The sequence below is a fragment of the Elephas maximus genome, chromosome 10, assembly GCF_024166365.1.
Source record: "Elephas maximus indicus isolate mEleMax1 chromosome 10, mEleMax1 primary haplotype, whole genome shotgun sequence".
Classification (NCBI taxonomy): domain Eukaryota; kingdom Metazoa; phylum Chordata; class Mammalia; order Proboscidea; family Elephantidae; genus Elephas; species Elephas maximus.
This window is the reverse complement of record NC_064828.1, coordinates 105,084,664-105,111,435: the sequence shown is the minus strand read 5'-3', so window position 1 is coordinate 105,111,435 and position 26,772 is coordinate 105,084,664. Positions and strand designations below refer to the sequence as shown.

At 49.4% G+C, this 26,772-nt stretch overlaps 1 protein-coding gene across 1 annotated transcript in view; it reads left to right on the top strand.

The window, feature by feature from the left end:
• The window catches only part of CCDC88C (coiled-coil domain containing 88C), a 158,773-nt gene continuing 132,001 nt past the window's right edge, over nucleotides 1-26,772 (top strand). Inside the window, exons 1-3 of the mRNA XM_049898419.1 lie at nucleotides 1-239; nucleotides 982-1,082; nucleotides 9,228-9,336. Of these exons, the coding sequence (XP_049754376.1) occupies nucleotides 180-239; nucleotides 982-1,082; nucleotides 9,228-9,336 (270 nt within the window). The 5' untranslated portion in view covers nucleotides 1-179. The remainder of the gene's footprint in view (nucleotides 240-981; nucleotides 1,083-9,227; nucleotides 9,337-26,772) is intronic.

Below are 26,772 nucleotides of genomic sequence, written 5' to 3'. Positions count from 1 at the left end.
CCTCCCTTTCCAGCCCGGGCGGGGCGCGGGGCCGCCAAGGCCGCGGAACGTGGGCTCGCGCCCCGCCTTTGTCTCCCGGCCGTGAGCCGCCGCAGCCCCGCGCCCGCCGCTGGGGCTGGAGCTTTGTGCCGCGGCGCGGGGAAGGGACGCGGGGCCGGAGTCGGCGGGCCGGCCTCAGTATGGACGTGACCGTGTCGGAGCTCATGGAGCTCTTCCTGCAGAGCCCGCTGGTGACCTGGGTGAGTGCCCGGGCTCCTCGCGCCTTTGTGGGTGCACCCGCTCTTCTCTCGCCGGGCTGGGGTCACCGTAAGCCCGATCTGGCCAGGGCTCCCGGCAGCTCCCGGACGCGGGGACGCAGCAAGTGGCTCTCTGCCCGGGTCCGGTCTGCGCACCCGAGTCGGGAGGCGTTTCCAACTCGGGGGCCCGCCGCGCTCCCGGCCGGGCCGAGGGCCGAGCGGTTACACCTGTTCCCGCTGGGGTGCAGGGCTGGCGGCTCTGGAGCGCACAGGGTCCGAGCGGTCACCCCCCCCCCAGCCCTCGCACCCAGGGCTTGACCATTCCCGAAAGTGACCCTACTCCTCGGACATGACCCCGTGTAGATTCTGAGCCCCTGAGACCAGCCAGTCGATGGCGGTGACCCGTGGGAATTGGGGAGCGCCCAGTGGGAACGGGAACAGACTGGTGTGGATGCAGTGCTTTTCGATTGACTTGAGACGTGAAAAATATATTGAAGAGTCTCTTTTATTTTTTTTTCCGCTCTGGGACACTGGAGAAAAGTGGCGAGGAAGTTTGCCTCCTGCTGTCTCGCGTCTGTTGCCTGGCGCGGGGAGGGAGGAGGCCCTGGGAGAAGGGGGAGGTTGGTGCCTGCTGGAGGGTCTAGTGGGCGTGGGTGACCCCTTGCGCACGTGGCCCGCCGCAGCTTTAAACCGTTTTCCGCATGAGGGTGACTTTTCCTGTTTTCTCCACGACCCGTCCCCACAGGTGAAAACTTTTGGCCCGTTTGGAAGCGGCAACCAGGACAATCTGACCATGTACATGGATTTAGTGGACGGCATCTTTTTGAACCAGATCATGTTGCAAATGTAAGTTCTCCTCTTTTGGGAAGAAGGAAAAAATGATGCTCTAGAAATCTAGAAAGTTTAATAAGGTTGTGGAAGCGGGTTGCAAGGTTGCAGTGGGAAAGATTTGTGCAGGCAGGTCCACTAGTATTTCAGTATTCAGGTGTCTTTTTACCATCCATGCGTTTGTTTGGAGAACTCCACAGCAGCGGAGCCGGTCACTTCTTTGATGAAGCTTGGAATTGAATGATTGTCATCCACAACGGTAGAGAGGGCAGTTGATTTCAAACTCTGATACTTACTGTGGTTTGAGTAATGAGTGAAATGAAAAAGCCCTCTTTCTTTTGGGAGGCACAGAACTAACAACTGTCTGGTACAGGAAGTGTGGGGTGTGTCGGGAGCATGGTGGCCACTGTAAAGTTTCAGTCTAGGTTCCCATGCCTGGTTTTGAGTTCCTTTCGTCTTTTTTTCAGTTGCCTGTAATAAATGAAGTCAGTTAAGTACTTTCCCCTGAAGTGGGTTCGAAGGTTACTTTGTTAGGAGAGGGACAGAGGGGGTCAGGTACCGTGGTACTGTTTGTTTTGAAGCATGTGGCTTAAACAGGGTCTTGGTAAAAGTTACACTTGCTAGCTTGTACATCTGACCACATCCCTTCCTGTTGCTGAATTCTGCAGAGCCTGCCTGGTTGCTGCCTGTCACCATGTAGGTGTGGGGCTCCTATGGCTGCATTCTGTTTTTAACTTAGAAACTGCAGGGAACATATTGGAACTGAGTGTCACTATGATTCACAGCCCGTGGAAGCAAAAGAAAACACCGTAATGTTCTCTGCGCATCAGCCCCTTTATGCTTGAGTACTAAGCCAGTTGTCATACTTGAGCATAAACCCATTAGCTGATGAGAATCAGCTTCGCTTGTGGCCCACGAAGGAGGGGGGAGGGGCCGTTTGCTTTGGCAGTTTCAGAAAGTGTTTTAAATAGACTTTACCTAAAAACGTCTGTAAAAAAAAAATTCCAAGAACATTGCTCCTTTTCTTTTAATCAGTCATAATGGTGTCATGCTGGGGGAGAGAGACTTCAGTCTGTTTTTTTTAGAAAAATAAACTACTAGCAATCTTCACTGTTTGATTAGATTCTGAAAAGACAAATCTGTCGTCGGCTTTGGCAGCCCTTCAAGGATCACAAAAAACCCTTTGCTGTCAAGTTGATTCCAACTCACAGTGCCCGTATAGGACAGAGTAGAACTGCCCCATAGGGTTTCCAAGGCTGTAAATTTTTATGGAAACAGACTGCCATGTCTTTCTTCTGCAGAGCGACTGGTGGGTTCAAACCGCTGACCTTCGGGATAGCAGCCAAGCGCTTTAACTACTGTGCCACCAGGGCTCCTTTCTAGGAGAACATCAATGAGAATTTGTTTTCTTGGGGTTGCCTCATGGACTATATGAGCTCCAGCAACTCTCCCCCGATTCTGTTAGACCCCGGATATTATTGGACTCCTTTGGTCCAGGGACCATGAAACCTTAGCCTGCCCTTCCCCAAGCCCCAGACTTTAAGAAACCAGCAGTCTACCCAGCCCGTTCATTTGGGGGCTTTACACCCAGGCCGTGGGGAGAACAAAAGCCTGGGGACTGCTTCTTGTTCTTCCCTGACCTTTGGAATTCCTGAGGCGTTTACCACTTGCTTGTAAATCAGGAAAGCCTGTGCGAATGGGTCTCTGAGAAATGCTAGCTCATCACTTGTTCACATTTGACCTGTAGCTAAATTCAGTTAAAGCCCTTCCCTACCCCTCCAGTCCCCCCAGCGCCACCCGCCCCCGGAAATTTTAAATCTTTTCTCCTTTGTGATAAGCCAAGGTAATTCAATCGGGAAGTGGGAGCTGGGTGCTCTTGGGAGTACAAGCAGTGCTTCTGGGTCCTCCTGGCTAGGGCCAGGCTCAGAGAGGAGGGGAGCGGGGAAGCCCGTGGGTGGCTTTCCAGAACAAAGAGCGGCGCCACCAGCGGCAGGGCTTACTGATTGGGTGATTAAAAGGACCCAGGCTCTGGGTGATAGAAATCAGAACTTGGTTTGCCTATGGAAGTGGGTGGGGCTGGATTGGAAAGGGGTCACAGGAACTTCTGGGGGTAGTAGAAATGTGCTTTATATTGATTGGGGTATGCTTCATCTTCTAAAACTTATCAGGCTGCAACTTAAGATACGTGTTTCCTCTGTGTAAAAATTATGTAAATTGAAAAGCCCTAGGTCTCCCTTATACTAACAGTGTGATGCAAGGCAGGTCACTCAGTACCTTAATTTCCTCATCTGTAAAATGGGAAATAAAGTACCTCCTCTAAGAGAGGGTTGTGAGAGTTGAATGAGATGAAGTGCTGACATTTAGCTGGACTGGTATTTGTGGTGTAGTGGTTAAGAGCTGCGTCTGCTAACCAAGAGGTTGGCAGTTCGAATCCACCAGGCACTCTTTGGAAACCCTATGGGGCAGTTTTCCTCTGTCCTATAGGGTGGCTATGAGTTGTAATCGGCTCAACAGCAATGGCTTTTTTTTTTTTTTTTTTTAACGCGGTGTCAGCTGTTTTCTGATGTACGCATCATCCTAACCCAGAAGGGATTGGAAGCACCCCGTAAGAGTTTGTTTTGTTTCTCAGCCTACTTCTTTCCCCATGTTCTTAGTCCTCTAGATCTAAGAGATCTAAGGCAACAGGACTCTGGGACCCAGGTCCTAGGCCTGCATCTAACACTGTCCTTTAGTCCTGCCTCTGTTTTTACTGCTGCCAAATGGAGATCCGGCTCAGGCTAACTAAGTTAGCGGGTAAGTGATAAGGTCCTTCTGCCTTATTTCCAATGCTCACAGCTCTGCTGTGTGCTCCTCGCCATGTTGGTAGGACCTGAGGGCATCACAGAGCGCAGTGGCTGGCCTCAGAGAAGAGGCGTGTTACCTAACACTTCATAGCCATATGGAGGCTGGCTGGGCATCACGTGACTATACCTGGGCATTGTCTCTGGCAACGGAAGGAGGCTGCAGTAGTAGTCCCCCAGCCCTGGCCTCCCAGTGACATCAGTGCTTGGAAGCAGGAAAGCCCCTGGGCTCAGCTTTCAGGGGAGGCCCAAGGCAAGGAGAATTCCTGAATGAGAGTGCACGGCGCTTGGGAAACCAGCTGAGTAGCTCCGGTGTGAATGCAGCTTCTCCCAGTGCCCCGTGGTGCCTGAGGGGAAACAAGGGCTCTGATTCACTTGGGATAGATCTTTCATTGTCTCCTAGGAAGTCATTTAAGGGTGTTTACTCGAGCGACATGCAGACACATCCAAATTCCTGCCTATCACTGACTACTTCTGTTACCCTGGGCAAATCATGGAAGCTCTCTAAGCCTCAGTTTCCTGACCGGTAATGTGGGGATGATAGTTTACAGTGCTTGGAAGGATTAAGTCACATCATGCATATATAGATATAAAACACGTGCCAATAGTTACTATTGCTACTTGACCCTTCGGGGAAACGTTCGTGAAGAGTGAGGCCTGGAGCTGGGTATGCGCACGAGCATGCGCTGTGTGTGCAGGCGTGTGTGTGTGTGCCAGTGCACGCCTGTTCTTGTGAGAGCAGACTCTCAGTGTCACAGCTGTTCAGTGTATTTGGAAAGTCGGGAGTGGGGCTCAGGGTTTGTGCCCTCACAGTGCCTGGGGTGAATTCAGTGCTGTTTGCTTTGTTCAGACCCTTTCCTGACCCCTGGTCTAGCTCCAATATTCAGGATAATGCATTAATTATTCAGAGCCTGGAAACAGTTTGCATTTCTAAAAAAGTATTTGAAGGATGATATTTTTCTCTCTGTGTGCCCGAGAGTTACGTTCCCATTTTGCAGACCAGTGGAGGATAAAAGGGTCAATAGTTGTTGGTCGAATGAGTTTGTGTTGGTGCAAAAAGATCTGGCGGCAGGTATGACACTCTTCATGGGGGCTTTGAGTCCTTCTTAAGAAGTACAGAAAAACGTCATTTTCATTGTAGGAGAATAGGAACACGTAGAAATAAGCAAAATAAAGATTACCTATCGTTCTGTCATGCGGAGGTAGCAATGTGAATGTTCTGGTACCTTCCAGATGTTATCCCTACTGTGTTTTACAAATACGGGCTCAAGCTACTGTTTTTTAATATCCAGTTTTTTTTTTGTTTTTTTTTTAATATGGTGTTTTAGGTGAAAGTTGACACAGCAAATTAGATTCCCATCTAACCGTTTTTATACAAACTGCTCTGTGACATTGGTTACAATTTTCACAGTGTGTCAGCATTCTCATTATTTCCATTCTGTTTGCCCTGTTTCCATTGATGTAGCTTCCCTGCCCCTCCTTGCCTTCTCGTCTTTGCTCTTGGGTAAATGTTGACCATTTGGTCTCATACAGTTGATTGCTCATGAGTGATACTGTTTATTTTATAAGCCAGCCTATTTGGCTGGAAGGTGACAACAGCCTGTTTTTAACCTACAATATAGCATGACCCTCGTCTCTATCCGTTTCAGTTCAGGGCTTCTGAAGCCAGTGTTAAATTTAGGAAGTCTTTAGACTTGGAACTCTCCAAGTTTGGCCCAGCTGTCAGACACTTGCATCCACGTCTCTGTCCTGTCCTGTCCTTTCGTGGCCTGCTGCTGAACTGTGGGCTTTATGTCTTGGAGCTGGCACACAAGGAAGATCCTTGCTATTAACGTTGGGAAGTGCAGTGGTTACGATACTGTCCTCTTCCTTGGTAGAGAAGCAAATACAGCCCAGGCTTGCTAATGCAGACCTGGCTTCAAAGAACTATAGCCTTTTAGGGCTAGAGGGAGCCGTGCGCATTTTACAGATGAGCACACTGCAGCCCAGAGAACTTCGGCCCATCTTGGGGGCTGGGTGCAGTCCCTGTTTCCTGACTCGCATTTCCAAACCCTGCAGCATGGAGAGGTGGAGGCTCACCTGTAGATAGGCCTTCCTGAACCAGCCTGGAGCCTTTTGTTTTGATTCAGTTTCCTGATAACCTCTGTTGACCCTGAGAGTCTGCCTTAAAGAGGGGAGTGCTGATGACGATGATAGTTAGCGGAATTAACACACACAGTGAATGTCCAGGTTCTTCTGGTGTGTTGTTTCAAAATTGCATCTGGGATTGCGTCCCAGAATAAGAGAGAAAGCCATGGCAGTCTACTTGGGTAAAGACATACAGCCTTGGAAACCCTACGGGGCAGTTCTGCTCTGTCCTGTAGGGTCGCTGTGAGTTGGCATCAACTCAGTGGCAGTGAGTTTGGTTTGTTTTTTTCCAGAGTAAAAGCAGGCATGGTCAGAGGCTACCCTGGCTGTTAGCTGACGGAAACCCAGGTCCCCAACCCCCCTGCCCCGTGTAGCAGACCCCTACAGTGTATGCCTGGGCTTCACATCTCTGCAGAGGTCCCGTCGGACTCAAGTGAAAGCTGGGACGGCAGTAATAGTGAAATAGAACAGCCATGCGTGTTCTCTTAGTTCTGCTATTTTAAGAAGCACATTTGTCACTTCGCGAAATTGCTTCTCATCTATCTTTTAAAGCATCTCCAGGAGAGGCAGGAGAATTGCACCTTTCGGATAAATTACTTTGTAACGCCAGGTCCACTTCTGTAGCTGAAAACGCCTTTGTGGTTTGAATTTTGGACGCCTTCTCTCTTCCTAAATTAATTTCCACTGAATTGTTAACCCTTATTTTCTCAGTAATGAATGGCTCCAGGAGAAGTATGTAACATGTAAATGGCTTGGCCAGACTCCATCACTGCGTGGGGAACAATAAGAGTGTCACATGGCAGTTGAAAAGACCTTCTCTGGTTGCCTTGAGATACCCACGTGACAGTTTTAGGGGATACACGGTGCCCGAATAAAGTCCACAGCTGATTATTATATGAAAGGAATTGTCTTACGCTTAACCCAATGTAAGTCCTCATAAAAAAAAAAAAAGTCCTCATATTTTAGTGTAAATCTCAAATATTCACTTAATGGTTGAATTTTAAACAGCTTGTATTAAAAAACATCATACTTCCAATGCCGTTTTCAAATGATTTCCTATTTGTTGGTTTTCTGCTCAGAGCCCCCTGGCATTGAGATTATTTCCTGAACCCCCCAAAACCCCTTCCTGTGCTTCTCTCAGGAGCGAGGGCACCATTTATGAGGCAGGAGGAAGCCTGCCTGTCTTCCATCCACCAGCCCCAGAAGGCTCTGCACCCTGTCACCGGGCTTGGATGACAGGCCCTCATTTGAATTAGACGTCCTTTGCGGTGTCTTGGGACAGTCATATGGCAGAGAGGGCTTTGTTACGGAAAGCAGCATGCTGTCCATGGGGAGGTGGAAGCTAAATCTTCCCAAATAGGAAACATCTTTTGACACAGGGGATTTTGATAAATGTCTCTGTATATAGATAAGTGAAATGATAAATCACTTGATTTCAATTTCTAGTTTCGTCTCAACCAGACCTGCCTTTTGCCAGAGATTGGAAAATAAATGACGCTCTGGGGGTCTCCCACATGAGTTGTTTGTGTCTCTAAACCAGTTGCCGTGGAATCGATTCTGACTCATGGTGTCCCTGTGTGTGTCAGAGTAGAACCGTGCGTCATAGGGTTTTTAGTGGCTGATTTTAAAAGTAGATTGCCAGGTGTTTCTTCCGTGGTGCCTCTGGGTGGACTCGACCCCCCAACCTTTCAGTTGGCAGCAAGCATGTTAACCATCTGCACCACCCAGGGACTTCCTTTGTGTCTAGTCTTTTTTTTTTTTATATAATTTTATTGTGCTTTAAGTGAAAGTTTACAAACCCAGTGCCGTTGAGTCGATCCCGACTCATAGCGACCCTATAGGACAGAGTAGAACTGCCCCATGGAGTTTCCAAGGAGTGCCTGGCAGATTTGAACTGCCGACCCTTTGGTTATCAGCTGTAGCACTTAACCACTACGCCGCCAGGGTACACACTGTCAATTACTCTCCCTTCTAATGAGACAGCCCGCTCTCTCCCTCCACTCTTTTTGTGTCCATTTCACCAGCTTCTAACCCCTTCCACCCTCTCATCTCCCCTCCAGGCAGGAGATGCCAACATAGTCTCAAGTGTCCACCTGATCCAAGAAGCTCACTCCTCACCAGCATCCCTCTCCAAACCATTGTCCAGTCCAATCCATGTCTGAAGAGTTGGCTTTGGGAATGGTTCCTGTCCTGGGCCAACAGAAGGTCTGGGGGCCATGACCACCAGGATCCTTCCAGTCTCAGACCATTAAGTCTGGTCTTATGAGAATTTGGGGTCTGCATCCCACTGCTCTCCTGCTCCCTCAGGGGTTCTCTGTTGTGTTCCCTGTCAGGGCATGTGTCTACTCTTCATGTTTCCTGGTAGGGCATGTATGGCATGTAGTGTCACAGACTGGTTATGTCACTTTTTCACGATGGAGATGTGTCCCTGGAATGGACATCACAGGCAGGACCAGCCCATGTCAGTTCCTGAGGGAGGAGGGAGGACCTGAGTTACATAGAAAGTTTATGATTCTATTGGTTGATATATCAAACCAGGAAATATACCACTGCTTTTTCCTTTTCTACCATTCTTGAGTAGGAGCCCTGGTAGCAGAGTGGTTAAAGTGTTTGGCTGCTAACTGAAAGGTCAGTGGTTCAGTGATTCAAACCTTCTGTCAACTCTGTGGGAGAAAGATGTGGCAGTCTGCTTCCATAAAGATTTATTTACAATTCTACCCTGCCCTGTAGGGTCGTTATAAGTTGGAATTAACTCGATCTCAGTGGGTTTTGGTTTTTGGACCTTTCTTGATATTTCACATATTTTGTTTGGTTCACCTTTTAGTCCTTTTAGTCTCAAAATATATTTTTGGTTAGGTTATTGACTTTTATACCACATAACCGCTTTGTGTCTGCATTTGCACATGCTTGTTGATGGGAAAATAACACTGATTAGGGGCATGTGGTAAGCTAGGGACTTTCATTCCTTAGCTTCTTGGAATCCAAGACGGCCCTATGGGGTAGTTTGGGAGCAGGAAGGTGGCTCGCCTAAGACCCACAGCGTGTCAGTGGTCAAATCAGGATTTGAATTGAGCCACGCGGTCACATCCTGGCAGTAGCCGGGCTTGGGGAGGACTAAAGGCTTGACGGTGGCTGGGAAAGGAAGTGTGGCAGATACAGGGAGATGCCATTTCCTTTCTCGTGTTTCTTCCCCTAGAGATCCCAGGCCGACAAACCAGCGCATCAACAAGCACGTCAACAACGACGTGAACCTTCGCATTCAGAACCTGACCATCTTGGTGAGGAACATTAAGACCTACTACCAGGTAAGGGAAGGAGCCCTGGTGGCAAATGGTTAAGTGCTCAGCTGCTCACTGAACGGTCAGCCATTCCAACCCACCCAGCTACTCTGTGGGAGAGAGATGTGGCAGTCTGCTTCCGTATAGATTACAGCTTTGAAAACCCCATGGGGCAGTTCTACTCTGTCCTGTGGGGTCGCTGTGAGTTAGAATCAATTTGACAGCAATGGGTAATGGATTTCCCAGGTAAGGGCAGTGATCATGTGTGTCTGGCAATGTCATCACTCGAAAGGTTTCCCCTCAGGAAGCTGAGAGGAAATGATGTCCGTGTTTAGGTATTCGAGTGCTGACACTTGGTGTGTTTTATTTGAACCCTTATTTTTTGGTGTGTTGAAAAGGGTCGGATGTTGCAGTCGCTTTTCTTTGTTAGCAGTTGTTCTTTGGGCTGGCTGTACAGCCTGGGCCTCGTGCTGTAGGGCCCCAGAGGGCCTTGGCTCATGCATGCAGCTGAATGGGGGCTGGCTGGAGCAGCTCCCTGCTGGGCCAGCCCCCTCAGCTGTGGCTCGGTAGGGCCTCTGTACATGAGGAACTCAAAGGGCTGAGGGAGAGAACCTAGTGCCTAGTGCGAGGGAGAGAAGGGATGGCAAAATGGTAATGTGCAAGCCGAGGAGGGACTTGGCAGGCTTCTAGGTTGCAAACAGGAACACTGGGGTTACCGTGTGGAGTGTCCACTTTTTGGGTACTCACCACGCCTGGTTGGAGTGTGGCTGGTGGGTCAGGCGAGCAGCCCCACCCCAGCCTTGGGAAGGTTGGTTGAGAATCTTTGATGATGTTCGTGATCTTTACTTGACCAGCACTGATGGGCAGTGGACTTAACTGTGTGCCCTGGAGCCCTGGTTTTCAAGCTTCTTAGCAGTGAAACTTTTTTCAACCTCCAAATGACCTTGAAACCCCAGATGAAGTCCCAGTGATTCTGACGGACTTGGGGCCTGCAGGACCTGGCTGCCTCTGCTTGGACCCCTTGTCTCCCTCCAGGACATTTCTGTGGACTCTTGAGGCTCCAGGGAACATGGTGTGAGAACCACTGCTCAAGAACAAGTCCCTCCACAGTCATGCCAAGGTTCCACTAAGCCAGGTCAGACCCTGCCTCAGACCAGTCTCAGCACTCAGATTCCAGTGCTGCAACTTGGTCTTGGTTCTCGGGCCTGGGGGCATCTTTGGACATCGTGCAGCAGTGGATGACTCCAAGGTCGGCTGAGGGGCTCTGGGTGGGCCGCCATCGATAATTCGTACTCTAGCATCCGACTGCACTCGGGGCCCCTGGTCCCACCAAGAGATGTGGTCACTGCAGGAGCCCTTGCTGCTGTTTCAACGGGAGTTTGAAACAGGATGGGGGAGGGGGTGAGTGCACAGTGTCCTTCGTTTTCTAAGTTGGTTTGGTTTCTAGTCTCTTCCCTTTGGGCTTAGGGTGCGTGAGAGGGGATTGGGGTGCTGGGATGGTTAGCTTGTGCGGGCTAGTTCAGTGAGGCACTGTCCCCACTGAGCGCCACAGGAGGCCTAGAGCCAGACCCCTTGTTGGAGCTACAGCTGTCAGCTGCCCTGAGGAGAGGACTGGAGGTTAGGCCTCTCTGTCAGCGAGGCTGGCTGAGACACGGACAGGCCAAGGAGAGTCTGGTGTGGGGCCCTCTGAGAGCTGGGTCAGGGGCTTGGGCCCTTGTCTGGGCATCACATTGGGCGTCCGGTTGAATTGGCCCCCGGCTTACGGCGACCCCATGCACGATAGGAGGAAATGCTGCCCGGTTCTGCACCGTTCCCGTGATCAGCTGTAGACCGGACTTCTGTGATCTACGGGTTTTCACTGGCTGATTTTTGGAAGTAGATCGCCAGGCCTTTCTTCTTAGTCCGCCTTGGTCTGGAAGCTCCACTGAAACCTGTTCACCATCATAGCACCACACAGGCCTCCACTGACCGGAGGTGGCTGCACACGAGGTACCTTGGCCGGGAATCAAACTCTGGTCTTTCCATAGGCAGTGAATCTCACCTAGTGCTTCCTTTGTGATCGCCACTGGAGCAGAAGTTGGGCTAAAGGTGGTAGCACTGCTGGAGGACCGGTGGTGTCTGTGGTGAGGGTCCGGGCCCAGGCATGGAGGGAGCTGTCTGGCGGCTGTGCAGCAGGTACTTACTCAGTGTCCACTCCGGGCCAGGCTCCAGGCAGGCTCTGGGGTGTGGACTCAGATGCCACTTGTGGTAAGCAGGTGCTTTTAGCACTGTGGGCAGGGGGCAAGGGCAGGAGAATCAGAGGGTGCCGAAGCTTCAAGAGGCAGGACCCCTAACCTGGTCTGTGTGGGAGGGGAGGTGACACCTGAGCAGAGTTTCACGGGCAACTAAGTCTCCAAGTTTGGAGGGTCATGGGAAGGAGAGGAAGGGAATTGGATAGTCAGGGAGAACAGGGGTGTGAAGACCCGAGGCAGCTCAGTCCAGATCAACATCTCCACAGTTACTTGCATGCAGGCATTTTTACCAAATTTCAGATGAGTTATTTGCATTTCTACCCAGATACACTGAATCAGAATCTACATTTTAACAAGATCCCAAAGTGATCCTTCTGTATAATACATTTTGAGAACCACAGCCCTACTAGTGGTTCTCAGAATTGGTCCCTAGCCAGCAGCATTAGCATCGCTGGGGAACTCATTACAAGTGTACTTTCTCAGCAGGGCTTCGAACTGGAATGAACCTGTTTGAAGCCCTGTGCTAAAAACTCGGAAGAACTCAAACAGAAACCTGTACACTGATGTACACTGCGGCACTTTTCACTGTAGCCAAAAAGCGGAAACAGCTGAAATGTCCATCAACAGATGAATGGATAAACAAAATGTGATACAGCCGTATAATGGAGTATTACACAGCCTCAAAGAGAAGGGAGGTCCTAATCTGTGCCACAACATGGATGAACCTTGAAAACATCGTGTTGAGCGAAAAAAGTCAGTTGCAAAAGGAAAAATACTGTGCGATCTCACTTATGTGAAATAAGCAAACCTATATATAGAAATCAAGGAAACCCTAGTGGTGTAGTGGTTAAGTGCCATGGCTGCTAATCAAAGGGTCAGCAGTTCGAATCCGCCAGGCGCTCCTTGGAAACTCTATGGGGCAGTTCTACTCTGTCCTATAGGGTCGCTATGAGTCGGAATCGACTTGACGGCGCTGGGTTTTCTGGGTTTTTATAGAAACCAAAGGTTATTAGTGGTTACCAAGAGTGGGAGGAAGGAGAAAAGGGGGATTTTTTTTGTTCAGGGGGTATTGAATGTATGTTAATGGTGGTGGAATATTTTGGAAAAGGGTAGTGAGAATGGTTGCACAAGATAAAAAATGTAATCAGTGTCATTGCACTGTAAAAGTAGAAGTTGTAGTATTGGCAGATGTTTTGGGGTGTATATTTTCACCACACCAAAAAAAAACTGGGAAGGATGTGAACATGAGAGATGATGATAGAGAATCAAGCTTCAAAACGGGCTTGCAAGGCTGGCCAAAGCCCGGGGATGACACTCAGCAGGTGTGTCCCACTCTGCGTGTGGCTGATTGCAGTGACGAAGGTCTCAGGTGGAGGCCGAGCGCTCCCTCAGGTGCAGGTCAGGTTTCCAGCCCGTTGGAGTGGCGGAGCACAGCTAGACGCTCGTGCACGGTGGTAGGCTGTGAACTTGCTGTCCTCTGTTCTTGCTGGCCAGGGCAGGACCAGGGCAGGTTATCTTTTGTTTACCAGAGCATCTGTAGTGAATAACTTCATGTTTCTTTTTTTTTTTGCTGGCAGCTGTATTTCTCCCAACCCTATAGCATCTTCCTACAGAATCAAAGCCTCTTTTCAAATTTACAATCCCTGACGGGGGTGGATGAGCCTGTAAGCAAGGTAAGCACAGGCTTACTTGTGCTTACTTACTAATCTGTAGTGAAAAGTCTCACATTTAGTGAACAATTTTGAAGCTGTAGTGAAACCCATGTGAATTGTTCGCCACAGATTAATAAGTAAGCACGAGTAAGCCTGTGCTTACATTGCCTGTTGGATTATCCGTCCTTGGGCAGGACCCATACCATTGATGACCAAGCAGCTTCTGGGCATCCGGGCCCAGGCTGGACAGAAGGGGCTTGAGACGGTCAGTGTGAGAAGCCCGTTGCCGTTCATGGGGCACTGCTTAGAGTCCAAAGGATGGACAACGATCACGCGAAGGAAAAGATGACTATCTCAGAGTGTCAGGGCCCAGGAAGACGTAGGGCTGGGAACGAGGACCCCGCATCCTCTTCGCCTCTGTCAGCTCCCTGAGGGCTGGGCTGTGCATGCCAGAAGCCTCAGCCTGCTTCCGAGGCGATGGCCAGTCAGAGCTGAGATGCTGGCTTGAAGGGCTAACTCACATTAATTGTGCACAGTGTCCTTTTCCCTCCAAATTTTTTTTAAGATAAAGTTAAATTCTCATCAAATAAGTAATACGTGCTCTTTATAAAAAACAGCCTGGACAACGAACAAGTAGGAAGAAAAAAGAACCACCCACCAGAATCTCAGCACCCGAAGACAATCACCGTTAACATTTTTATGTTTCCTTCCAGTCATTTGAATGAATACTTTTTGTTTTATGTGGTTGTGGTCATGCCATATATACAATTGCATATCCTGCCTTTTTTCCCTCCCACCTAATACTATAGCATAAACATAACTGGTTATTGTTGTGAAGGGCTATTCAAGAATGTTTTCCAAAAGAACTGCTGCCCATTCCCCTTTCCCCCTTTGAAAGTAGCCCTTCAGGTTGTGAGGGCTGAGAAATACCGTGAGACAAGTGTTGTACCTACTTACTGGCCAGGCCAGCGAGGGTGAGCAGTCGCCCTGAGTGAGTGGGACTCGCCCTTACCCATGGCTCTTCAGTGGACACATCAAGGTCATAGACTCTTGCCCTGGGTCTTGTTTTCCCCTTCTTTGCTGAGACACAATGTTTGGAAGGACAGGGGCCTGTGGAATAGCATGGGCATGTTTCGTCAGGCAGCTCACGTTTTGCCTCTTAAAACCCTGTGGGGACGAAGGGTCCTGCCTTTTCCTGGGGCATAGAAGGTGGGCAAATACCAGCGTGGCCGGGATTCAGTCTGACCATCAGATCCTCAGTCCTGTTCCCTGACCTGCCATGCTGGAATCTTTTGGCCCTGGAACCTGCATTTTAACCAGTGCCCCAGCTGTTTGAGTCTGATCACCAGCCTGACAGGATTGAGGGGCAGAGCAGTGGCTCTCGAAGTATGGTCCCCAGATTAGCAGCATCAGCATCACTTGAGAACTTGTTAGAAATGCAGATTCTCAGGCCCCTCCCCAGACCTACTGTGCAGGACCCAGCAACCTGTGTTTTTAACAAGCCTGCCCTGGGATTCTGGTGCACGCGCAACTGAGAGCCGCAGGCTTAGGGCTTTTCTCATGATGTGGTGAAGAGCAAGCTTCACCCGGTCTCCTGGGCCAGAGGGAGCGCAGGAGTTCTCTCAGGGGACTCCTTCTCCTGCACACCTCACCTTCCCTGGGATGGGAAGGCAGGGTCCTGGCAGCTGCTGTGGAGGGGAGGGAGAGGATGCAGTGATGAGAAGGTGACGTTAGGGGGCTGCCAGGAAGGGGCAGGGAAAAGCAGAGTCTGCAGGACCTTAGAGAGAGAGTGCCTGGTTCAGTCTCTGCATTTTAAAGAAGAAAAGAGCTGATCATTCCAAAGTGGGGACTCCAGCTCTCTAGGGACAAAGTTCCCCCAAGACGGGGCATCTGCCGAGAGGACTGGAGGAAAGATGTGCCTGGACCTGAACTTCATGCTGCCTCATGCCTTTTGGCTGGTCAAGTTTTGAGCCCAGTGTCATATGATTCTTGTTTTACTCATTCAACAGCCAGGCTCTTTTTATCTGAGTCTTTTCTTTTTTTTTTTAAAACTTTGATTTTTATAATTGTACCATTTTGCATTCAGAGCCTCTCCTACTGGCATTAAATACACGTTCATTTTATAGTGGAGCCAGTATGGGGGCTAATATAGCAGAAACATCCGGTGTCTCGAATTACTGAAGTGTGTTCGTTCTTGGGGGGTTGTGCAGTACGTCGCCCTGTCCCAGTCGTCCGTGATGTTGCTCCTTCTCCTAACAGATAACAGCATAATTAATGACGTGACTTTTCTGAGGTTTCTTTGGCATCATGTTTATGGGGCCCACTTCAAACATTGGTTCTAATAAACTTGGTGTGTGTTAATGAGAGGTCCGTCTTTGCTTTTGAGTCCACATATGGCTAAAAATAAAAACTCAGTGGCCGTCAAATCGATTCTGACTCACGGTGACCCCAGGTGAGTCAGGGCAGAACTGTGCTCCATGGGGTTTTCAGTGACTGAGTTCTCAGAAGTAGATGGCCAAGCCTTTCTTCCAAGGTGCCTCTGAGTGGATTTGAACATTCAACATTTTAGTTAGCAGCAAAGTGCTTAACCGTCTGTGCCACCTAAGGACTCCCACGTATGGCTCTCTTCCCTGAAATCAGGATCTTTAGATGGGTGTAGGACTTAACAGAGAAAAAATAAGTCGGGGACCAACCTACAGGACTGACTCTGAAGTGGGAAATATTATAATAAGTTTCTTTGAGTTTCTCCCCTCCCTGATGGTGCCGCTGCTTCTCATTGCCTAGTGAAGGGGTGAGTCTTTGTAGTCCTAAAAGCCCGCAGTCTGATGACCTGAGACAACCAAGGTTTAGAGTTTAAGATCATCTTGAGAAAGTTTTGTTTTAAGAGATCCTTGAACTTGACTTCTCTCACTTTTGGTCTCCTGACATGCTCAGAAGGCCAGAATAGACCCCTAATGTTCTTGATCTCAAATGAAAAACTGCAGAATAAATACAGTCCAGGGTTGCCTTATCTTCTATAGTTGTGTTTCTTTTTCCTTTATTGCTTTGAAAAATTAAAAATAAAACAAGCACCCATGTACTCATTGTTCAAAACGAATAGGAATGTGGATATTTTTCCTCTTGCTTCAGACTTCCTTTTTTTTTTTTTTTTTTTAAAAAAAGAAGTGTTTTTCTAATAAGGTAGAAGTCTCCAGAATGCCTCTACTAAGTTCAGTTATCCTTCCTGCCTCCTTGGAGGTAACTACTACCATAAATTTGGTGAGTTTCCAGTTCATATTTTTGTACCCTTTCCAAATGTACACACATAGATAGTCATTTTGTTGTTAGTTGCCCTCAAGTCGGCTCTGAGTCCTAGTGACCCTGTGTATGAGAGAACGAACCGTTGCCAGGTCCTGCACCATCCTCACAATTGCAGGTGTGTTTGAGCCCGTTGTTGCTGCCACTGTATCCACGTATCGCTTTGTGTGATCTTTAAAAACAACTTCCACAAGTGGTAGCTCACTGTCTAACATTCCCCTGCTCAGCCTTGTTTTTGAGATCCATCTGTTTGGGTCTCTGTCTGTGGCAGTTGTATTAGGTAAGTATGGCTGACTCTCAGAATTAGAATTGTCTTTAGAAATGTGCGCATTCGGTTTAAAAAATGAGAGATTTTCGTCCAGAGTAAGAATAGAAGGAAATGCACATTTGACATTGTTGGTGGGAACAGTATATTAAACGCTCACGGCTCGGTTTCATGTTTGTGGCCTAGAGGTTTTAGTTACAGTTAAATCTCCTTAGCAGGTTATGTGTTTTGATGGGTAGTGACAGTATGCAGGGGAACTCAGAGTCCGTTTAGGCCGGATCTACAGGTACAAGTGGCATTTGGTGTATGAATAATACCTTGGACTGAATTTGGAGAGGAGAAATTAATTTCTCCCCTTTTGGCTAAATGGATTGAAGAGCAGGGCTGTGAGGTGGATGGTGTTGATTTTGAGCTTATATCTGTGCTCTGAAGACATTCAAAATAATATTTCTCTTGATTATAAAAATATTTTCTGATTACATGTTGGAAAATATAAAGAAAATTACATTTGCCTGTGATCTCACCACCTAGTGATAACCATTCTTAGTATTATGGGCTGTATGTATGCGTTACGTATTTCAAAGTGTGAATCGTGTCGTTTGTACTGTTTCCTAATCTTTTTCTCATTTACTGTGTCATAAACACTTCTCATGTCATTAAATATTCTTTTATGAGATGAATTTTGGTGTGTACGTGAGATCGTGTCATGTGACTATATAACTACCAGAGATAATGTCTCAGAATTAGGAACTATACCACCATGGCACATAAATCTTTCAATGAATACTTTTATTTCCTTGGGATAAATTCCCAGAGTGGAATTTCTGGGTCAAAGGGCATGAATACTTTGAGGGCTTTTGCTACTTGTTGCCAAAGTTGCCTTATTTATAGGCCTCTTGTTTTTCTTTGGTGAATGGCTCCCTCCTGCCCTTCAGCCGCCGGAGCGTATTTGTTGTAGCGTCTCTATTGCTGTCGAGTGCTGAGGGTTTCTTTGTCTCTACCACGGTGCAGTGGTTAAGCGCTCAGCTGCTAACGAAGAGGTTGGTGGTTCGAACCCACCATCTGCTGCAAGGGGGGAAGATGTGGCAGTCTGCTTCCGTAAGGACTTACAGCCCTGGAAACCCTACGGGGCTCTTCTCCTGTGTCCTGTAGAGTCACTATGAGTTGGAATCAACTCAACGGCAGTGAGCTTAGCATACGGGTGAAGTTCTGAAATTATTTTTACTGTATGTCTGGGCGAGCTTCCTTTGTGTTGGAGACTTCTTGAATACTGTTCTGGAATCTTTCCAGCAACACAGCCTGCAGAACAATTGTTGGAGTGGTCAGAGTCCTTAGCGCCATGATGGGCACATGACGCGGGCAGGGCTGGCTGAGACCGCCTTCCAGCCCAGGCCTGGGAGGGGTGCATCAGAGAGGCCCCTCGGTCCTTATCCCCTGTATCAGCAGTGGGAACCCTTTGTCTGCCAATGGCCGTGACTCACAGGAGCACAGGGCTTCCCTGTGGATGTTTGCTGTCAGTTTAAAGCTCAAGGGAGAACCTTCCAGACGGAAAACCAGTATGAGCCTGAGGAGGGCAGTGGTCTGTCGGGGGGGCCCTCCGGGACCCAATTCTGTTCTCTTTCTTGTTCTTCAGATGAGATGTTCCTGCCTAGTGGGGTGAGAGACCAAGTAAACCAACTGTTGTAACACTCACGTGTGGGCGGGACACAGGGACATCACAGCAGGGCCTTTCTGGCCTGGGACACGGATCACAGAGAACTTTCTGGGCGGGGCGGGGGGGGTGACTCTGAGCTAAGTCTTAAAGGATTGGTAAGGATCTTGCCTGGCAGAAAGAGAGGGTACCAGGAGACGGAGTAGCACCTGCAAAGCTATAGAAACATAACATAGCTGGGGGACTTCTGAGTGGCTGGAGGGTGAGGTGTTTGCCTAGAGTGGCATGGATGAGGCTCCAGGTGGTGAAGTCCTTTGGATGCCATGCCAATGAATTGCCATGCCTTTATCCCAAAGGATTCACGAGTCTTCAGAGGTTTTTTTTTGTGTGTGTGTGTGTGCGCTTTAGGTGAAAGTTTACAGCTTAAGTTAATTTGTCATTCAAAAATTTATATACATACTGTTTTTCGACATTGGTTGCAGTCCCCACAAAGTGACAGCACGCTTTTCCATCCCAGGTTCCCTGGGTCCATTTGTCCAGTTCCTGTCTCTTCCTGCCTTCTCGTCTTGCTTTTGGACAGGAGCTGCCCATTTGGTCTTGTATGCTTCATTGAACTAAGAAGCACGTTCTTGACGTGTGTTATTTTTTGTTTTATATACCTGTCTAATTTTTCGCTGAAAGGTGGGCTTCAGGAATGGTTGGAGAATTTTTAAAGGGGAAAGTTTTAGCAGGAAAACTGGTGTGTGCATCCAGAATGGATTGATGTGGGGAGGGTGTGGGGAGTCAGGGCAAGTCGTGGGGCCTGGACAAGGCCGAGGTTTCAGAGTGGAGAAGGGGACAAGCCTGGGTGAGGGGGTGGGAGAGAGGGGCCAGCCAGGTCCCCTAGATTTCTGGTTTGGCTTTTAGGTGCCAATCACTGGGACAGGGCTGGGGGCTCTGGACAAGGGGCTTGGCGGGAGCAGGCCAGCTCAGTGTCTGACATGTTGAGTACATGGGTCAAGGGAGATGTCTGGGAGGAAGATGCAGACTGGGGAGTCATGGGTGGGGCTGTGATGAAAGTCATGTAGCAGGGTGTGGGGGTGAAAACCACCCACAGCTAGAGCTCGAGGAGGCCCCAGGGCTAGAGTGCAGCGGGGGGAGTGGGTGGGGCAGGTGGGGTGTGTGTGGGGTGGGCAGTGGAGAGCTAGGAGGAGGAGCTGAGGGGGGGTGGTCAGCAAAGAGGAAAATCTGCAGCAGGGCAGGCTCTAGCACACAGAAGGGTGGCCTGCAGCCATAGGTCAGACTGGCCCTCCTCTGATGTCCCCCACAGGCCGTGGATGCAGCTTGCTTGGTGCCCTGTGGAGCGAACACTGAGGGGAAAAAAAAAGCTTCCCCAGGCCCAGGGAAGCCCAGCTCTGTGGGTCTGCCCACCCTCAGGCCTCTGGTCTGGGTCCAATGTGGCTGAGTGCCTGGACAGTGGCCGGAGGGGGGCTCAGGAGGGCAGCAGTTTTAGGGGCACAGTTTTTTTTTTTGTTCATAGCGGCTCCATGTGACACGGTAGAACTGCCCATAGCGTTTCCAGGCTGTAATCTTTCCGGGAGCAGATCTATAGGTCTTTGAAGAGCCTCTCGGTGGGTTCAGATCTCAGACTTTAGTTAGTAGCCGAGAGCTTAATTATTGCACCCCCAGAGCTTCTTTCAGGGGCGCTAGAATTCTTCTTTCCACCCTTGACGAAGGTGTTTACTCCTGACCTGTGACCTCTGCTGTCCTGCTGGCTCCTGGTGTTTGCCTTAAAGCTGGGTGATCTAGCTGTCAGCCTGGGAGAGTGTGAACAGGAGCCCAGGACTCTGGTGATCTGCCGCATTCCCAGAACTTTTGGGAGGCAGGCTTTTTTTCTGTAAGACGTGGGCTTGCCAGTTGCACTTGGTTTCCTTTCTTTTTTTCCTCCTTTTTGTTTTTAGAAAAAATGCTGTCTACGCATATTATACCGACAGGAACTTTGGGTCTCAGCTCTGTAACTGAATCAAAAGGTTGAGAGAAAAGGAAAGGGAGGGGGCCTGACCTTTATTGAGTGCCTACCGCAAGCCAGGCGCTGTCCTAAGAGCCTTTTAGCTTAGTCTTTTACAGTTATTACATCAGCATGGTAAGGGCAGAATGACTGTGTCCCCGTTTTACAGGTTAGGAAATGGAGGCTCATTGAGTAAGATAAGCAGACAACCCCTGAAAGTTTCAAGTTTTCTCTGTTGTTGGTTGCTTGGAGAAACTTCTTTCTAAACATTGAGCTTTCTAGAATTGTGTAGTAGGAGGATCAACCATTCTGGGATGGCAGGCCAAGGCATTCAGCATCTACCGTCAGTGTCAACAGCAGCCCCCGGGGCGAGGATGGATGCTGAGCCCTGCCTTTGGAGGGTCTCCCACTTGAGCCCCCTGTTAACTAGATGTCACACCAGCAGAGCCAGAGGAAGAGACTGGGTTGCCTCAGGCCCCTCTGAAACTTCCGGGTTGGACAGTGGGTGGGAGGGAGGGAGCAGCTGGCCTCAGACTTCAGCCCCTACCCTTGAGCAGCAGGAAGTGGAGAATCTGGGCTAATTACAGGGGCTGGGGGGTGGGGAGGGTGAAAGGTGGGTCTGAAGTAATTAGTAGAGTTGGAGTTTGGCCAGGCCATGGAGGATTAAAGCCAGGAGTTGGGGAGCTGCAAAGAGTGAGAGGGCTAGCAAGTGTGAGCAGGCCCTGCAGACCCTGGCTTGCGCTCCCTCACAAGGGCCTGTTAGACACTATCCTTCTCAGCTCCTCCTCCTGGCCTTGAGTCCAGACCTTGAACTGCTAGGGGGTTTCCCTTCCATCTGTGAGCTCCCAGACTCCTTTCTCTTAACCAGAAGGAAGGGGCCTTTGGCTTGGGAGTCTCACCTTTCGCTGCTAGGTGTTGAGGAAGCCACCGGAGGTCCCTGTGGGCTGACACTGCACTTTGGTTTTATCTGCACACGACAGGCCCAGCTCTGCTTAGGGATTGGCCCAGAGCCTGCCCAGATTCTTAGACCTACAAATCTGGACTTCTTTATCCAGGCCCCTCTCCTCCTCAGAATGACACTTATTTCCAGAATCACGTTTCTGATGTTTTCTCTCACCATAGAAAGTACTAATTTTTTCACCTTTTGCTGAAGTTTCTCTCGTAATTCACGGCCATTTCTTTAACAAGAATTCTGGATTTTGCCTGTCACAGAAGGTATGGTGCACGGAATAGAGCCACAAAGCAGTGTTGGGGCTGGGAAGCCGGGCAGTAGCCTGGATCATGTTGTTATTTGTTGTAGAGTTGATCCGGACTCAGTAGCAACTGCACGTGTGCAGAGTAGAACTGGGCGCCATAGGGTTTTCAAGGCTATGACCTTTCAGAAGCTGATCGGCTGGCCTGTCTTCCAAGGCACCTCTGAGTGGGTTTGAACCGCCAACCTTTTGGCTAGTAGTCGAGTGTTTAACCGTTTGCACCACCATTGATCATAGGGCCAGCCAACCAGTTGCCATCAAGTCGATTCCAACTCATGGTGGCCCCATGTGTGTCAGAGTAGAACTGTGTTCCATAGGGTTTTAATGGCTCATTTTTCAGAAGTAGATTGCCTGGCCTTTCTTCCTAGGTACCTTTGGGTGGACTTGACCACTCAACTTTAGGTAAGCAGCAAAGTATGTAACGTTTGCACCACCCAGGTCCTCCTGATCATGGTGCAAGTGGCTTAAATTTGTGCTTCTACCCAAATCACAAACTTTGGACCATTGGACCAATGGGAGCTGCTAAAACCATGACTATTAAGCCCTCAATGCCAAGGTGAACTGTTCTTTTTGATGGTGACCTAATTGGCCTCATTTTTTGGTTTGGTCTTGTTTACCACATATTCAGCACAGTCCCTGTGGGTATTCAGTATTGGAATGAATGAAGGTTGGAAATACAACTTATTTTATAGAACCCTTAACACCAGAGAGGTCAGAAGGTAAGAGGTACCTGTTCCTCTTGTGACAAAGAGGAGGGAAATGGATTTCTCACATTTCTAAAAAAAAAAAAAAAAAAAGATTCTCTCCCTTGCCTTGATGTTTTGATGTTGGATGCCAAGATTAGCATGTTTGATGTTATGACTGATTTGTCAGAAGGAGTCTCCAGGCTTGCCCAGGCGAGCCTTGCCCCTCCTCAGAGTCTGCTGCTGGGCTTCCTTCCAGGGCTAATAACTGTTTTTGATATTCAACTGTTCTTTTTGGAAAGGCACAGGTTTTCTGCTACTTTACTGTGGCATTCGGGGCCTTGGTCCTTAAGATATAATTTTAGTCTTATTTTTCTAGCAATGAGGGGAAGCAGAGAGGACCAGGAAGTGGTTATCTTGAGTTGGTGAATCCAGACAGGGCTGTGGAGGGGTTGAGGGGGCCAAACCCTGTACCTCCCAATTCTGAGTTTGTTGGTGATGTTGCCAGGAGGAGGTTAGAAGCTTCGGAAAGAGAAAAGAGATGAGGCTAACAGGTATACGCTTGAAGGGTTTTATTGGTTTGGGATTGGGTTTTCAGCAGGTTAAGGGGAGAGGGAGGGGCTGTGTCTAAATATAGGGCCACATTCCCTGGGAAGATAGAGTACAGTACCACTTCAGAAAGAGGCCCCCATTGTGGCTTCCATTAGGAGTCCTCAGAATGCTTTCTCAGCGGGCGGGAGGTTAGCCACTGCTGAGTGGAGGTGGATGGGCTCTGTGGGGTGGTCTCTCTGGCTGCCTGGAAGGCCTGGAAAGTGAAGCCAGAGGGTGGAGAACCAGATGGGAGGTGGAGGGCAGAAATGAGGGAGAGCCCCACCAGTTTGTCAACTTGAGTAATTTAATCCTTTCAAGGGTCTAGAACTACAATTCAGGTGCCATTGTTACCTACTAGCCCTGTCATTTAACTTCACCTGTAAAATAGGGGGTGGTGGCGGTTCTGTGCCATGGAGTTGATTCCAACTCATAGTGACCCTGTAGGACAGAGAGAATTGCCTCATAGGGTTTCCGAGGCTGTAGTCTTTATGGGGACAGATCACCAGGTCTTTCTCCCGTGGAGCTGTTGGTGAGTTTGAATTACTGCGCTTGCAGGTAGCAGCTGAGCACTTAACCACTGCGCCACCAGGGCTCCTTAAAATGGGGATAATATGTACTGGATAGGTTGTCATGAGGCTCAAATGAAATCTTCCGGCGTTTCTTGAAGCAGGGAACAGTGATGACGGTCGCTCACGGTCCCACCTGATTTTGTGGTGGCGGGTAGGAGGATGGGAGGTCTTGTTAGTCTGTGTTCTCTGCATGTGGACGAGGCAGAGTTACTCATGTAGATAGAGGACTTGGGTGGGAGTCAGGAGACACAAATCCAAATAAAAATAGAGAGTAAGAAAAGCCACCACAAGGGTCTGCAGAGGCAGAAGGCAGAGCTTGGGCTTCTTTGAGCTCACCCCCAGCCTTGCAGCCTTGGGTGAGTTACTGTGTCTGAGTCTTTCTACTTGAAAGATGGGATATTAATAATGCCTGCCTAAAGGGCTGTAAACACGCTGCCGACAAGTCGATTCTGACTCACAGTGACCCTATAGGACAGAGTAGAACTAGAACTCCCCCTTAGGGTTTCCAAGGAGTGCCTGGTGGATTCGAACAATGGACCTTTTTGGTTAGCCGCCGAGCTTTTAACCACTGTCCCACCAGGGCTCCTAAAGGGCTGTAGGGAGGTTAAATGAGGGCCCTGTCTGTTACCCTGAGCGGTGGTGGGGGATAGGGGCTGACCAGTCCAGCCTCCTCCCCTAGGTGGGTCTTGGTTGGCAGGACTGGCCTGGGATTTCCATCAGTGTTGACTTGCAGGTTTCGGCTCATGGGCACACTGGATGCTGAGGGCCCCTTGGTGCAGCATGGATAGGAGAATAAGCGGGGTAGCTGGAGGCTGGGGGCGTGGCGCTCTGGCACCCTCTAGCAGGGAGGGTCGTGGGCAGGTCTGCCTCGCTGGTCATGCTTTGTTGGTTTATGAGTGGGTGGATTATCGAAGGTCACTTCCAAGGGTAACATTCTCCCGTCTGTTTGGATTAGTCCGATGTGTATGCTCGTGTGTGCTTGACATTGTCCCAGACTTTCCTTCCTGCATGTTCTTTTGGCTTTAAGCTTGCTGTGTGCTTCCCACGCACTGAGCGGCGTACACGTTTTATCTCATTGGAGCCTCATGGTCTCACCTCCCCCAGCAACGACGTTCAAAAGCAGGCCCCGAATCTTTGTCTTCTATTTGTTTCTCAGCAGTGTGTGTCCATGACATGGCTCAGGGGCTTAAGTCGTTCAGAGTAAGCCCTTGCGTTCAGGGAGCAGTTCAGAGGGCTTACTGCTCTGGGCCAGGTCAGGATCCACTTTCTAGGCTGAAGTGACCCTACAAAGGTCCCTGTTAACCTTTTCTGAGACCGTTGAGTAACTGGAAGACAGGGGCCTGTTCCAGGGCTGCGTGGGGGCAAACCAGGATGGGGTGCAGTGGGGGCACCTTTGAATCCACCCTTACAGGATCCCCTGCTGCTTTCACACAGACCTGCAGGCTTTTCATGTGGTGTTTACTTTGTTGATGAAGATGCCATATATCAGGTACAGGGAGGCTGAGTCCCCAGGGGGCGGAAATTAAATGGATTGTTTTCAGTTTTGTCTAGCCAGCTTGGCTCCCTTGAGCCTTCTAATGTTTAGGCGTATAATGACTTTCAGTCTTTAAAAATAAATGCTTCCTTTGCAAACCGTAGTAACGAACAACCTCAGGTTAGTTTATAGCCCCTTAAAGCATGAAATGGTGCCATCAGAGGAGTCCCTGGTGGTGCCAGCAGTGAACGGGCTCGAATCCACCCAGAAGAGCCTGAGAAGAAAGGCCTGGTGATCTACTTCGGAAAAATCAGCCATCGGAAACCGAATGGAGCACAGTTCTGCTCTGACACACGTGGGATGGACGCAAGTCGGAGTCGACGTGACCGCAGCTATTTTTTTTTTTTTATGGTGTCAGACTCTCTGAAGCAGGTTTGGCACTTTGCGTGTTAAAGCTCAACTCGAAGCCCTGCTTTGGGCAGAGAACTTGTGACATTAGGATTTGTAGAGTTTGCAGAGTTGGATTCTCAGCTGGAAGGGGATTAAGGGCTGCAGATGGGGGTGCCAAAAGAAGGAAGAGCTGGCGGTTTCTGAGAACTGTGGGTCCTCTGGATAGCCTTCCGGGACACTGAATCCAAAATCACTGCAGGTTCCAAGAAGACCAGGTGGGGACCGGGGTGTGTTCACCTCTGAGGGTGGGAAGCTTTGGTTGGCCCCTGTTCGCTTTCCCCCTCCTCCAAGCCATTTCCTCCTTTGTCAAATGGGATAATAACTGGACTCGTTCCCCAGGTCGTGACTGGATTCAGAGAGCGAGAGTGTGTGTAAAATGCTTATTAGCAGGGTGCCCGGTGCAGGCTGGTGCGTGAGTGTGGCTGTTTTTCTGACCGGAGTATAATACTGACTTTGCTTCTGGGCGGACACCCCTCTGAGCCCGCCCCCTCCCCTACACGTGAGCACAGCTTGCCTGTCTAAGCCTTTGCTTCTAAAGTTTCACCCTGCCTGTAGCCCCTCCCCTTCGCCAGCCCCTGTGAACCCCGTGCAGATCCTCTGAACCTTTCAAAATTAATTATTGTGTCATCTCGCCTCTGAGCTCTCCATTGCTTTCTTTTCACCCACACTAGATTGCAGACTTTCTAAGGACAGGGCCTCTGCGGCCTGGGCCCCTCCCAGGGTCTGTTGGTGGGTGCCTTCGAGTTGATTCCAACTCACAGTGACCCTATGTGACAGGGTGGAACTGCCCCATAGGGTTTGTGAGGCTGTAATCTTTACAGGAGCACGTTGTCAGGTCTTTTCTCCCATGGAGCGCCTGGGTGGGTTCGAACCGCAAACTTTACAGTGCGCAGCTGAGTGCTTAACTCTTGTGCCACCAAAGCTTCTTTAGGAGCGAAATAAATGCTGGCTGAAGGGTACTCCCAACACTTGTTAATGTGGTGTTGCATGGGTTTCTGCCCTGCAGTTCCCTGAACTGATGCTTTCTGAAAACAAAAGCACAATTCCCCTGGTCACTGGGTGCTGCTCCCTGACCCTGAGAGCTCCCCAGGGGCTAGGCTCATTTGATGGGCCTGGAATGGCTTCCCAAGTATTCCCACTTCTATGCCTGTTTTGAGAGTCTGGGTGTTTGTCTACTCTGGGGTTCAAAAGGCGGGGTAAATTGATTTCTGCAGGCAAAGCCATGTTGACAAGCCTTTTAAACTCCGACAGCTTTCTTTTTTTTTTTTTTTTCAATAATTTTTATTGTGCGTTAAGCGAAAGTTTACAAATCGAGTCAGTCTGCCACATATAAGCTTATATACACCTTACTCCATACTCC